The sequence below is a fragment of the Pundamilia nyererei genome, unplaced genomic scaffold (assembly GCF_000239375.1).
Source record: "Pundamilia nyererei isolate P.nyererei 1_Seehausen unplaced genomic scaffold, PunNye1.0 scaffold00253, whole genome shotgun sequence".
In the NCBI taxonomy this organism is placed as follows: Eukaryota; Metazoa; Chordata; class Actinopteri; order Cichliformes; family Cichlidae; genus Pundamilia; species Pundamilia nyererei.
In genome coordinates this window covers 603,173-615,452 of record NW_005187654.1, presented here as the reverse complement: position 1 = coordinate 615,452, position 12,280 = coordinate 603,173, and the positions used below count along the sequence as shown (strand labels likewise).

The 12,280-nt window shown below is 40.4% G+C and overlaps 1 protein-coding gene across 3 annotated transcripts in view; it reads right to left on the bottom strand.

The window, feature by feature from the left end:
- Positions 1–363: 363 nt before the first annotated feature.
- ldb3b (LIM domain binding 3b) overlaps positions 364–12,280 on the bottom strand; it is a 14,745-nt gene continuing 2,828 nt past the window's right edge. The window contains exons 2-9 of one of the 3 annotated variants that reach the window (XM_005749720.1): positions 11,422–11,573; positions 10,878–10,953; positions 7,213–7,235; positions 5,019–5,216; positions 4,353–4,376; positions 2,171–2,337; positions 1,973–2,009; positions 364–824 (exon numbers count right to left, since the gene is read on the bottom strand). In XM_005749720.1, the coding sequence (XP_005749777.1) occupies positions 728–824; positions 1,973–2,009; positions 2,171–2,337; positions 4,353–4,376; positions 5,019–5,216; positions 7,213–7,235; positions 10,878–10,953; positions 11,422–11,573 (774 nt within the window). In that variant the 3' untranslated portion in view covers positions 364–727. Of the gene's footprint in view, positions 825–1,972; positions 2,010–2,170; positions 2,338–4,352; positions 4,377–5,018; positions 5,217–7,212; positions 7,236–10,258; positions 10,504–10,877; positions 10,954–11,421; positions 11,574–12,280 lie in introns of all 3 variants that reach the window. The other 2 variants (XM_005749722.1, XM_005749721.1) reach the window with 2 other exon arrangements.

The window sequence follows — 12,280 nt, the reverse complement described above, 5'->3', positions numbered from 1 at the left end:
ACAATCATCTTATTATCCTGTCAAAAGCTGTTAGATGCTCTTTTGTTTTTGGTTTAGTTTTTATCCTGGTTTGCAAAGTCAAAGACTGCTTCTGCTTTTCCGTCAGGAACAGAAATGACAGGAAACACGATTGATGAACGTCTCAATCATAGCACCACACCATGTTTCCAGCAGTTTACAGCAGTTCATTCAGCCGTATTGTTTTAAGAAAACATTTATTCACATTCATATCAGTGCATTTGTTTTTCTTACATACTGTATTGGTGCATTTAGATACATCTCTATGTGTGCTGCCTCACAAACATGCACATAGTGTTAAAATTCATATGTTTGTTTACGTACTGGTGCATAAAAGAAACATAATTTCTGCATTTTCACTTGAATACTTCATTTTTGTACAATTTCCCTTTCACATAAGAGAGACAGAACCCAAACAAAAAGGAAACAAAGAAAGAAAACCCCAAATGCTAGATCAGGTTTTAGCAGCTGACAGATATATTTGACATTTAACATTTAGCATTCTTACGCTAACATTTAGTATCTTTCATCAAACTAATCTGGGCTACATTACTATGTCACATTCCCGAGCACTTTGCTCCTCCTCTTGCTCCTTATCTCTCTCCATAATTTATCTCTTTTTCCTCCTTTTGTCCATGTCGTCCTTTACATGTTCTCCTCCTCCCCCCTCTCTCTCTTTCTCTTTCCCTTTGTTTTCACCTTCTCCTCTTTATTCCTGGACATTAAGGATCTGTGCAGACAGTCCATGATGCCAGTTCTTCAGCTTGGCAAAGCGGGGCCCTTTGACCTCCGACTCAAACTTCTCTCTGATGGTAGGGAAAACAATACGTGTGTGCGTGGGGAAAGAAATTAAATAAATAACACTTTTTAGTTTACGGTTAGGTGCATGCATATTTGGAGAGTGACACACTTCTTTATAATTTTTCATCTGTACATCATCAAAGTGTATTACAGAAGAAAAAGCCAGTTTTAAACATAGTGCACCACTTTTCCAAGTGGATTCCAGAGAACTGAGGAAAAAAGTATTTTTCTGTTTTCGCGATTTCCTGCCTCTTTGGAAGCTTCATTTAAACACCGTTGACAATGAAGATGAAGATGGAGGCTTAGACTCCAGGGGGTCCTATCCTAATTCCTATCACTGGGAGTCATCAGAGTCTAATCGTCAAATAGATTAATTGTATTCTGTATCTCGGTATCTCTCCTTTCTGAAATAAACTGATGATAGTAAAGTGTTTCTTTAGAGGTTGTCAAAAAACAACTCTCAAGACGTACAAGATTAACTTGCACAAAAATGATGGAAGGAGAAGAGTATGAAGATGGAAAAGAGCAAGTCATGATCTAAAGCATGCCAGCGTACTGAAGCATGGGCGTATATAGCTGCCAGCCAGTGGAGCTGGTTTACTAGTATTTATTGCTGATACGTTCCTAATAGAAGCAGCTGAGCTCTCTGCTCAGATTCAACCAAGTGCTGCAAAACTAATCTGACAGTGCAAGTGAATAATTAGCTGAGGCAAAATTCAAAATATGATGTTCTAGTGTCAAAATAGGTTATTAGATATAAAAGTTAAGTCAAAGAGACCCTTAAAGCAGAAGGAAAGCTGGCTGCAGTAAAGGCCTGGCAGAGCAGGGTTTCAAGCAGGGATCCAAGCATTAGAAACAATCCTTCCATTAAAAGTTATGTTGGTTTGTCCAGTTACTTTTGAGCATATGAAAGTGGATTGCTATGTATAAAAATGGCAGCAATAAACAGTTAATGCAATACCTTTCTTAAACCCTTTTAATTAAAGTTGAAGTATCCACTTCACTTCAGCTTAGCTTTCTATGTGTTTTTCTTTAAGACTAGGTAGCTGATGCCAGTTGATGTAATTTTTCAATTTTGCTAAAGTATCTGAACCTCTCTAAAGTCTCCAACTGTCAGTAGACTGGTCACGCACCATTAAAAGACCACTCTTACCTTGACTTCTGCAGGGCTTCCTCATCTGGGTCTTGCACTGCATTGACAGACATAAACAAGAGCATTTAGTAAGATCTCTCAATGAGATGATAACTAATTGAAGATTTGGAAGGAGAAGTATCGGGCACATTCAGGGAGAGGGTATGAAATCATAAAGGATGAAAGGACAAGAAGATAAGGTGGAGTCAGTGTACTGACGGAATTCGGTGCCAGTGATGTGGGCCAGAATCCTGAAGCTTTTAGACTGCAGGTTGGCAGCGCGGCGAGCCCAGTCAGTCATGTCCAGGGGCTCTCCTGGCCTGATCACTGCCTGGTACACTGGAGATGCACAATCTACCACAGGCTCCTTGATGGGCAGAACACCACTGCAGGACAAAGAGTTCAGTTAGATGTCATCGGAACAATGATGGATGTTAAGGCCCAACCTTTAAAAGCTGAAACTAGATCATGTATTAAGTGCCCATGATACACTACCACCTAACGATATTAGAGTAGTAGAATATTTGTACACCAAAAACAAATATTGGAACAAAAAGTAAAATTGCCTAAAGCATCACTCTTTTAATTCAGTGTTGTGAAGAATTATTTGCATCCTTCCTAATTTCTTAGTTTTTACATTTAGTTTTGACATATTTCAAATTATTAAACAAATTTTAATACTAGACAAAACCCAAATAAATACAAAATACAGTTATATATCCAAACCTACCAGGCCCTGTGTGAAAAACTAATTGCCCCTTGTTAAATCATCAATTAGTGGTAAAGTTGTGAAACTTTTGCCTGCCAAACGTACAACAAGAGTGAATGATGACTCATCCAAGGGGTCATAGAAGAACCCAGAACAACATCTAAAGAACTGCAAGCCTCACGTGTCACAGTGTTCATGGTTCAACAACAACAAAAAAGAGACTGGAAAGAAAATGGCATCCATGGGAGACTTCCAAGGAGAAAATAACAGGTGACAAAAAAAGAACACAAAAGCTTTCTGCACATTTGTTAAAAAACATCTTAATGATCCCCAAGACATTTGGGAAAACAATATATGGTCTGATGAGACGAAACGTAAAGTTTTTGCAAGATTTAAGTTCCATTACAGCATTTCATAAAAAGAAAATCATCTCATCAGTCAAGCACAGTGGTGGTAGTGTGATGGTCTAGGGCTGATTTGCTGCTTCAGGACCTGGATGACTTGCTGCAACTGATGGAACCATGAACTCTGTTCTCTGTGAAAAATCCTAAAGGAGAATATCTGGCCGTCAATTTGGACCCTTAAGCTCAAACGGACTTGGGCTGCAGCAGAACAATGATCCGAAAAACACCAGCAAGTCCATCTCTGAATGGCACAAAAAACCCAAATCAAGGTTGCAGTGACCTGAAAAACTTTGGCATGATCTTAAACAGGCTATTCATGCTAATAATAATACAAAAAAACCCTTCAAAGTTATCAAAAAAAACCTTGATTGCAGTTCTTTCTGCCAAGGGTTTTGCATCATTTCATGTTATCTTTGTCTAGCATTAAAATTTCTGTGATTATCTGAAACATTTTAGTCTGACAAATATGAAAAAAATGAAGATATCTGGAAGGGGGCAAAGACGTTTTCAGAGCACTGTATGCATATTTGTATGTGTCTATAATTCTTTGCTTTTTAGGAGTTCTTGAAAGTCTCTAATCTCAGTGTGTAACAGACCTGAAACTGGAAAGACCTGCTGAAATCTGCAGTATTAACACCCACTGAAAACCCACTAAATATTGAATTTTATACAATCATGGGCATTTATTACATTAAGGTTAATTATTACATTTTTATAGTTTATGTGTTAATCCATCATATTCAATTCTGTTCTGTTGATCTATAGTTTTACCTTAAGTGCCTGTATTTACTGTCTTGTAGTCTTCATGACAGTAAATACTCAGGAGCATGTACACAGCAGTTAGTAAGTGATTCAGTGCGGGTCCGGGCAGTAGATGTTTTAAAAACCTGTGATACTCAGAACATTCCCATGCCATAAAACTGCATCAGATGAAATCCCATCAGGTTCCCGAAGCTGTGATGATACTGGCTCCTTTTTTCAGAGTATGACTCTAAACTCGACTTGCACTCTCACACTAAGGCCAAAGTACCCACGGGTACTTCCTCACACATAACCATGACAACCTCATGGTTAGTGTGCATCAAACACTTTGATGTGATGTTTCAGACAAACACATAAAAACATAAATTCTGTATACAGGAGGCTGGAGGATTTTCAGACAGTTTTCAGTCGGGCATTAGTTTATGAGACACATGGCACAATGCGCAAGCTATTATGAAGTCGTGAGACGAGAGGAGACGCACGGATGAGGAGAGGCGAGACGGAAAAGCAGCTCTGCTGTACTTACGCCAAGGGGGAGCCTGCCTCTTCACTTCATGTCACAACCAGGAAGGAAGGATGGGGAGGGATGGGTGGAGGACAGCGCGGGTGTGGTTGGTTGGTTGGATGGAATGAGCAGAGGAAAGTGGGTGAAGGCACGGAGGAGTACTCGGCACGGACACAGACAACAAGGAAAAGCCCGGGCATACACTACACCACTATAGACACCCTATTTGTAGCAGCGTAGGCTTAACGTATGCTCAGAAGCTCCACCTTATTTGGAGCTTTTCAGGCAAAAGTTAAAAGGTCAGTTTCATCAACCACTGCTGTTTTATCAGACACATTGGCATCTCATAGTGGCAGTGATGGTGTGACCTACTGCGTTATGGCAACAGTAAAATGGGATTCTCATTCATAACTCACAAGTTGACTTGCAAACTACCCTTTGGTGTGTCATTTACACACAGAGGCATATTTTAAACCAATCTGACAGTCAAAGTAGATTTTAGTGCCTTAATATAACCAGCAAGTGAAGATTAAGTGAATGAATATGGGTTTTTTTGTCATTTGAGCAACTGACCCTTTAATTTCTAAACACGTGGCTTTGTTCAGTCAGTGTGATGTCATCAAATGGTGAGTGCAAAAGAGGTATAAAACACCTGGGGGCGGGATTGGTTTAGTTGTGTGTCCTCACCTGTCGTGTCCCTTTGCCTGTGACTGCCCTGCGATAGCGTCCATGATGGCGTCCTGTGAGTACATGCTGATTGGTGTGTTGTACTGAGCGTGAACGATAGTGGCCTTTCCTCCTGGACCCTTCACTTCAATGGGCTTGTGGGTGGACAGGGCTGAGTCTTTCAAAGCAATGGGGTTGAAGCTGGGGGTGTACTCCACACTGTCAGAGCAGGTGGAAGGGGTGAAAGGTCAGTGGGTAAAAGAAGAAGATTTCAGGTGTGGGGTGAAGGGTTTAAACATGAGGCGTTAACAGACGGGGATATGAGGGGAACGAAAAGGCAAGGTCAAGGTGTAGTCATGCAATCGGCAGAAAGGGGGGGCTGTTGTACCGCTGTAGTGGTTAGCAAATATACACCACTCTGTACTGTAGCTGTGTCCCAGCTCCAAAACATGGAAAAATGTGTGATTCCATACTGGATTCGAGCCCCAGATCTTCTTGCTGTGGGGAAGCAGTGCTAACCACTGCACCACCATGCCACATATGTTGACTTACACCATCAAAGTTTGAGATTGTCTACAAACATCACTTGAAAAGTTCACAATTTATTAACAGTATTTAAGTGCCCATAGACATAGAGACAACCTAACAGCTCTTTCACTTTTAATGCTGAAGCCACAATGAAGTATATTTTAAAATAATCTAGTTGACACAGGGAGCATTGCATCCTGCTGTCACTGTTTGGAAGGGACATTAGCTGCTGCGTATGTCATATGCTAACTTCTTACAGTGCAATCCAGCTGAAGTCAGAATTTCCAAGTTCAGAAATGGAACTTTCACCTGGAACTCTGCCTTAAAATCGGATTTCAAACTTGAAAAGTTGGAGCAACCCCACCATCTCGACTGAAACTATTCTAGATGGCAGCAGCGAATGTAAACAGTAAAACTTTTCATCTGTATTGTTGCATATTTGTGACTTGCTAAATAAGCCACAGGCAGATCACTGACCGGGCTCTATCGATTATGGGCTGCGGTGGCTTTTAAGTGCTTGTCACACATGACAGGATTTACCTTAGGAGCAAAAAAAAAAATAAATAAATAAATAAAATAGTGTTTCTTGATTTTCCAAGTTGAAAATGCTCAAATCGGGAATCACGTTGTTCCAAGCTACAACGCCCAACTTTAGAGGGAAACTAAACACAGCATCATTCGTGTACTATGTGCGGCAAATGTTCAGATCCTACTGGATAAATATTTAATACCAGTGAATTAATATTTCTAATATTTGTGGAATTGGGACACAGCATGTCAACAGAAACTAAAAGGTCTTTGACATCATCTCTTGAACATTTCTAAACTCTTAGCTTTTACTTGACAAACAAACAAGTCCAAAGAAAACCAAACATGCTAATGTTTCAGGCACCCAGCAGGCCAAACTGACAGGTCATCACTGGCATGTTTAAAATGATGCACTCAGTTATACTGATATAGGCATAGTACTGCAAATACATAACATATCTGTTATGAATTTCACACACAGTAAAACTGATTAACACTGGGATTGCCAGGCTTCTACCGTCTACCAGGCTTCTAAGGACCAGCAGAAGTGGAAATGCAGGTAAATGTCTCAGTACATTATGAGTTCAGTGCTGATGCTGGAATGCCGGCAGCCTTAAACAATTTCCTTTGGGATCAATAAACTTAATGAAATGAAATGAAAATGAATAATTATTTAAGGGAGAAATAAAAATGTGTCAGCGCTAAAATTTACAGTCTGTTTTGGTTTCTTTGTCTCAAAATGTAAGTAACGTTGGAACTCGTCTCTTGGCTACAATGTAATCTTGGCAGGCATGTTACATTTTTATGATAAAGTAAATGGTAACAGAGCTGTCAGATAAACAAAGTGAAGAATGATGCACAGTCATTTCTTGTGACATGGAGAAAAGTAGAGATTCTGGCCAAAGTCACCAAAGTAATGTGGTAGTCTGCCATTTTCCACTCCTGGGGACCAGATGATTTTAACATGACTTGAATTTTTAGCTTGTGAACGCCACGCTCAGTGCAGCCCAACAGCTACAAGGAAGCTTTAGTTCAACCACAAACACACAAATCCCACAACTTCACACCAAAGTTACGAGTGGATGATCGAAAATTGCTAATACTGCTGCGCTTCACTTCATGCACATGAAATGCTGTAAAAATAAATTAAGGTACTGACTTTGCAGCTGTGTTTGCAATAACCTGAAACACACCAGAGGAACCGACACACAAAGAGAGACAAATAGACAAAAGGAGGGAATGTGGTGAATCACTACAGGTATTTTTTGTGGATAACAATAGCTCTATGTGCGTTGCAGGAAACCATCCGGCTACAGTGCTCATGTGTAATCCCATGTACTGGTCGAAATAGCAGCCTTTTTCCCATCACTGGGATATTTCCCTGCTACCCCTGAAACCTCAGGAGTGACTGACAGGAGCAGAAGTGTTTCAGTCACATGACACAGGACGGCAGGGATGAAGACACATTTAGCGCAGAACAGACAAAAATATACACAACCACACAAAACAGAACGCAAACCACCCGCTCAACTTATGTCAGAACAGCAGACATTACAGATAGATGAACACAGGCTGGCACAGACAAGTTACTGCAGATTTCTAACCCTGCATATGGAAATATTTATGTTGGTTTCACTTTAGCTTTTGCCAAGAATCTGTCTCATGTATAAAAGGTTACACTCTGGGCTCTTAAAACCTGCTAAAACAGGAGTTTGTAAAGTTTCACACAAATTCACCTTCATAAATCTGCATCCATTTCACTCTTATTCTCAGGGTTACTTGGAACAAATGGTGGTTTTCAGTGTTGTTTCATTTTTAATATGGGCACAAGACAAGGCTAATGATATGGCAATAGTTCGGTCTGTCCATCCATCCATGCATCTAGCTTATTAATCGCTAATAAACTCAGAGTAGCAGAGGAGACTGGGGCCTATCCCAGACACAGTTATATAGTTTTATTAAATTTTCACCTACTGCAGAGGTCAGTTTGAATGTGCTTTGAGTTTGTGAGTATTTGTGAGTTCTGTTGCTGTTTTCAAAATAAACTGAGAGGAAAAACAGAGTGCCTGATAGTTTTAATGAGCTACACATAGTGCAGCATAACCAATATCGTGTGAGATTTTAAGCCTGAATGATTTCAATCTTCAGAGAGACTGACTTCCTCTTATGCGAGGAATCACTGCCAACTTCATGTTGTCAGTGTAAATGTGTTCAATTCCATGCTGCCACAGTGGTGAGACACATAAATGTTTGTCTCTACAGTACATGGATGTGTTCAGGGTACAGTAAAGCGAAACATATCACGTATGGGGCATCTCCCTATAGACGGGGGTGTCCTTTCTCAGGTTTGGCCTTCAGGGGATTCAGGATGATGGTGTGTAACCAGAGCGGAACATTCCATAACTGCGTACAACAGCTGCTCGTCCTCTCCGAGTGTGTGTGTGTGTGCGTCTGTGTCCGCATGTGCTCAGTGAGGTGGGGCTGCTGGCATGACGCTGCCGTCATCATCCTGTGCTCTGCATGGAGCACGTTTTTCTGACACCTGACTTCCCATTGGCTGTTACTGTAAGGGCTCAGCAGAGGGGAAACAGATTAGGGGGAGACTGATACGTGGCTGTGATATGTCAGAGGCCAAACACGTTACACCCTTAATTAAACTCTACACGTATTCCATGACTGAGACTTCACGCAAACACATGCCATCCTTCTGAGAAGAGACCGCTCAACAGCGGCCATAATTCAACTCCCACCAGACTCCAGGTATGGGAACTTCCAGATCAAATATGCAACATGAATATGACTTTACGGACACCAAAAAAGAAGAATAAGAAAGAAATGGAGCCAACCTGAGCTTTGTTAGGTGGAAATATGAGTTGAAGAAAGTGCTGTTTTTCTGGTATCTGTTTAGGAAGTATATATAAGAATGTGCAAAATGTGTTATATTATGTTTTGTCCAAAAAATATATTATGTAGCCCAATAATGCACTGTGAACACAGAAGAAAAATTATTATTATAGTGGCATTTTCCCTCGACGTTGGAGCTAATTTTGAGTCAATCCCTTGGTTTTCTGTGGAGCTGAAAATCACCCTCTATAAGGACGTCTTTCATTACATGAATATCAACTCTAAAATTTAGTATAGTGGGGCCCTACAGTTATATTCTCAAAACTGATAAATTTAGAAAGAGAAAAGCACAATGCTGCAATAAATGGCCACTATTACACTGAATAATTCAGTGATAACAGCACAATACAGCAGAAAGGATTAGTCAGTTACAGGTTATTAAATATGTGATCCACTGAAAAACATTGTTGCTATTTTATGGGTGAAAAACCAAAACAGTTTTACAAATTATGACTTTAATTTTTAATGAATGTTTCTGCATTTTTCCCTTAGAATTGTTTAATCAAAATAAATGTTATTGGTTTGTTTTCTGAATCTAAACACACAGATAGCCAGAAGGCGAAAACAAAGATAAAAAAGCAACAAAAAACAACAAAATTAATACCTAATTAGTTAGATCTATTGAATAAAAAAAACCAGAATCTGACACCTTTTGTTTTTTGGTTTTTTGAATGAGCTCAGAGAACCGTAAGTCAGCACCTGTACAGCGGGTTTGTTTTTGCTATACCTGCAGCGCTTTTACCTTCGCATCAGCGACACTCACAAAAACAGCATGTCTCTGCTTCAAACAAGAATAAAACCTTTGTTGTGGGCTTTCATTCCCATGTGTGCAGTAAGAGGGATGCATTCCCCGGATGATAAAATCTTCAAAAAACCAACTTGGGGAGCCGAAACAGCAAAAAGACTTCTTTGGTGACGATGTTGCTGATGGCAGCATCATTTCACTGGCTTTATGTTTTCATCTGGAAGAGTCAGTTTTTGTTCTGAGATATTTAAATGTAGTACTGAGGGAATGTGACCTTTAGTAAAGAGGCTCCAAATATCCTCAAATGATCCCGTTCTGTTACCTGGATGCAGGCCAGGTGCATTTGTATGCACACTCCTAAAATAGCGCCACGTGTGAGAGGTTATGCGTACTGGAATAGCAGTGGAAAGTTCTGAGTATATTTTCTGTTAATCTTTGGTTAAATGAGGGAGGTGTGGCTTCATTCCTTGGGTGAGCTCTGTTTGGCTCTCCCCCCAGATTAGTTATCTTCTTCTCTCCGTATTATTTAACCGGTGGTTAAAGTGTGCTAACCTACCCCAGCGATGAAACTCTTCTGGCCGATGCTGATCCCTCGCCTATTTTGCCCTGCATATCAATCATATCTCTGAGAGTTTCGGGGGAGTAAAGGCCTATTGGGGAATTGTACTGCCCCCGTTGGCTTGGTGGAGATCTTGAAGCTGGGAAGAGATTTCTTTTGCAGGGTTTTTTGTCCAGGAGGATTCCACAAGACTCTTGATCCTTCTTTTGAACTTCTCCTGCAAAATGTTCCTCTTGTAATGCCTTAAAAATGGGAGAATGTCAAGATAGATGGATATATAGAGATGAAAAATGAATCTTTTAAATTAAACCAAAGCTAGCAGCTTGTTTAGCAGTTGTTCTGTTGGTGTTTTGTTTTTCTTTTGCTGACCTCTGACCTCCCTGTAGTGATTCCCCTTCAGTTGCACTGTGAATATTTTACACTAGAGGGCAGCAGGTCACTGCCTGATGGCACCATTATAAAATAGTTAATCATATTCTTACAAACACGTATAAGACGAGGATTCGGAACACATTTACCAACACACAGGATTTAACAGACAACATATATGATATTCAGTAGGTCTGCGTGTGTCATTTAGGTATGTTTTTTTATGATAGAGCGGCTGTGTTTATACCTTCTGGTGAGGGATGACTGGCATAGGTGAGTCCATCCTTGGAGTTGCCGTGGGAACTGGGGCCGGGCGTCTTGATCTGTAGATTATACAGCAAAAAAATAAAAAATTCTGTTCAGGGAGAAAACGTCAGATGTGTTTTCCTCATGTCACTTTTTTGGTGTTAGAGCTGCAGAATCAGCCAGTTTTTCATATGCATAACTAGAAGTTGGAAAAATCTCATGTGCTCACCTTTAGTCTAAATGGAAACTGTGTAGGCGGATTGAAGAGACTCTCATAAAATTAAACTGATTTGAACTGAGTGTGTACATAGAGGGATTTCGCGGAATCACAGCTAGTTACAGAGCCAATCCCGGATCTGTTCGTTTACTCAAGTGTGAAGTGGAACCTTAATTTTCTGAAGTATCACTTTCATCACTTTGTCCTCCTCCTTAAACGCCCAAATTGACAAGGCAAATCCAACTCAAGTCCCTTAAAAGTTTCTTCTTCATCATCTACTTTAGTTTGTGGGGGTGGGTGTTAAGATATAAGTGTGCTGCTTGTTTACTTCTGCATTGAGAGGGTGAGTTTGATGGTGGCAGACTTGATCTTGTTCTGGGCCTCCAGGTGCGTCATCCCCTCGGTGCTGACCCCATCAATAGCTGAGATGATGTCACCCTGGGTCAAGCTGCCTCCCGCTGCCTTGCTGCCCGGAGTTATCTAAGGAAAGGGTCAGCAGAGCAGGTCACGCTAGAGCCACTGATACACCTTCCTCAGAAAACTGACAAACATATGCAGTTACACTTAGTACAAATTGACCTGCATTTAAGAAAGTTACAAACACAAGATACGATTCAAACAGTTTCTTCATCTGCCTGCTAATGTTGGCCTTAAACCGCCCAGCCGACATGTTACTTCCGCTTCCACTGTAGCTGCTCTTTTCACTCAGTTATTAATGCTGTGTGTGTGTAGCGGCACAGTAAATAAGCCTTAAAGTTAGTGGAGAGAAAAGCCAATGAAGCAAACTAAAGTAATCCTTCAGCTCTGGAGATGAGTTATGTTAACTGACAGAGCGTGACCAACTGTTATCTACGAGTCTAATGAGTGTCAACAGCAGAGAAAAAACAGTGAAATAAAAGCAGCAACATTTCAGAGCCACAAAGCGTGCAGAATACTTTTATTCCTGACACTGAACTTATTTCATTGAAATGTCTCATGTCGGTTAGAGAACACAGAACAAGAGAGAAAGAGAAGAAGGTCCTTAACAGAGGGATGGGAAGATTTTCTTGAATTTGAATGACAAGAAAAAAGATTTTATTCTTCAGATTATGTAAAGCATTACATCACTTTTCTTTGTCACTTTCAGTTATCCTTCATGTATGACCTTCAACTCAGTATTCCTACTTCTAGCTGTGCAACAAAGCCTC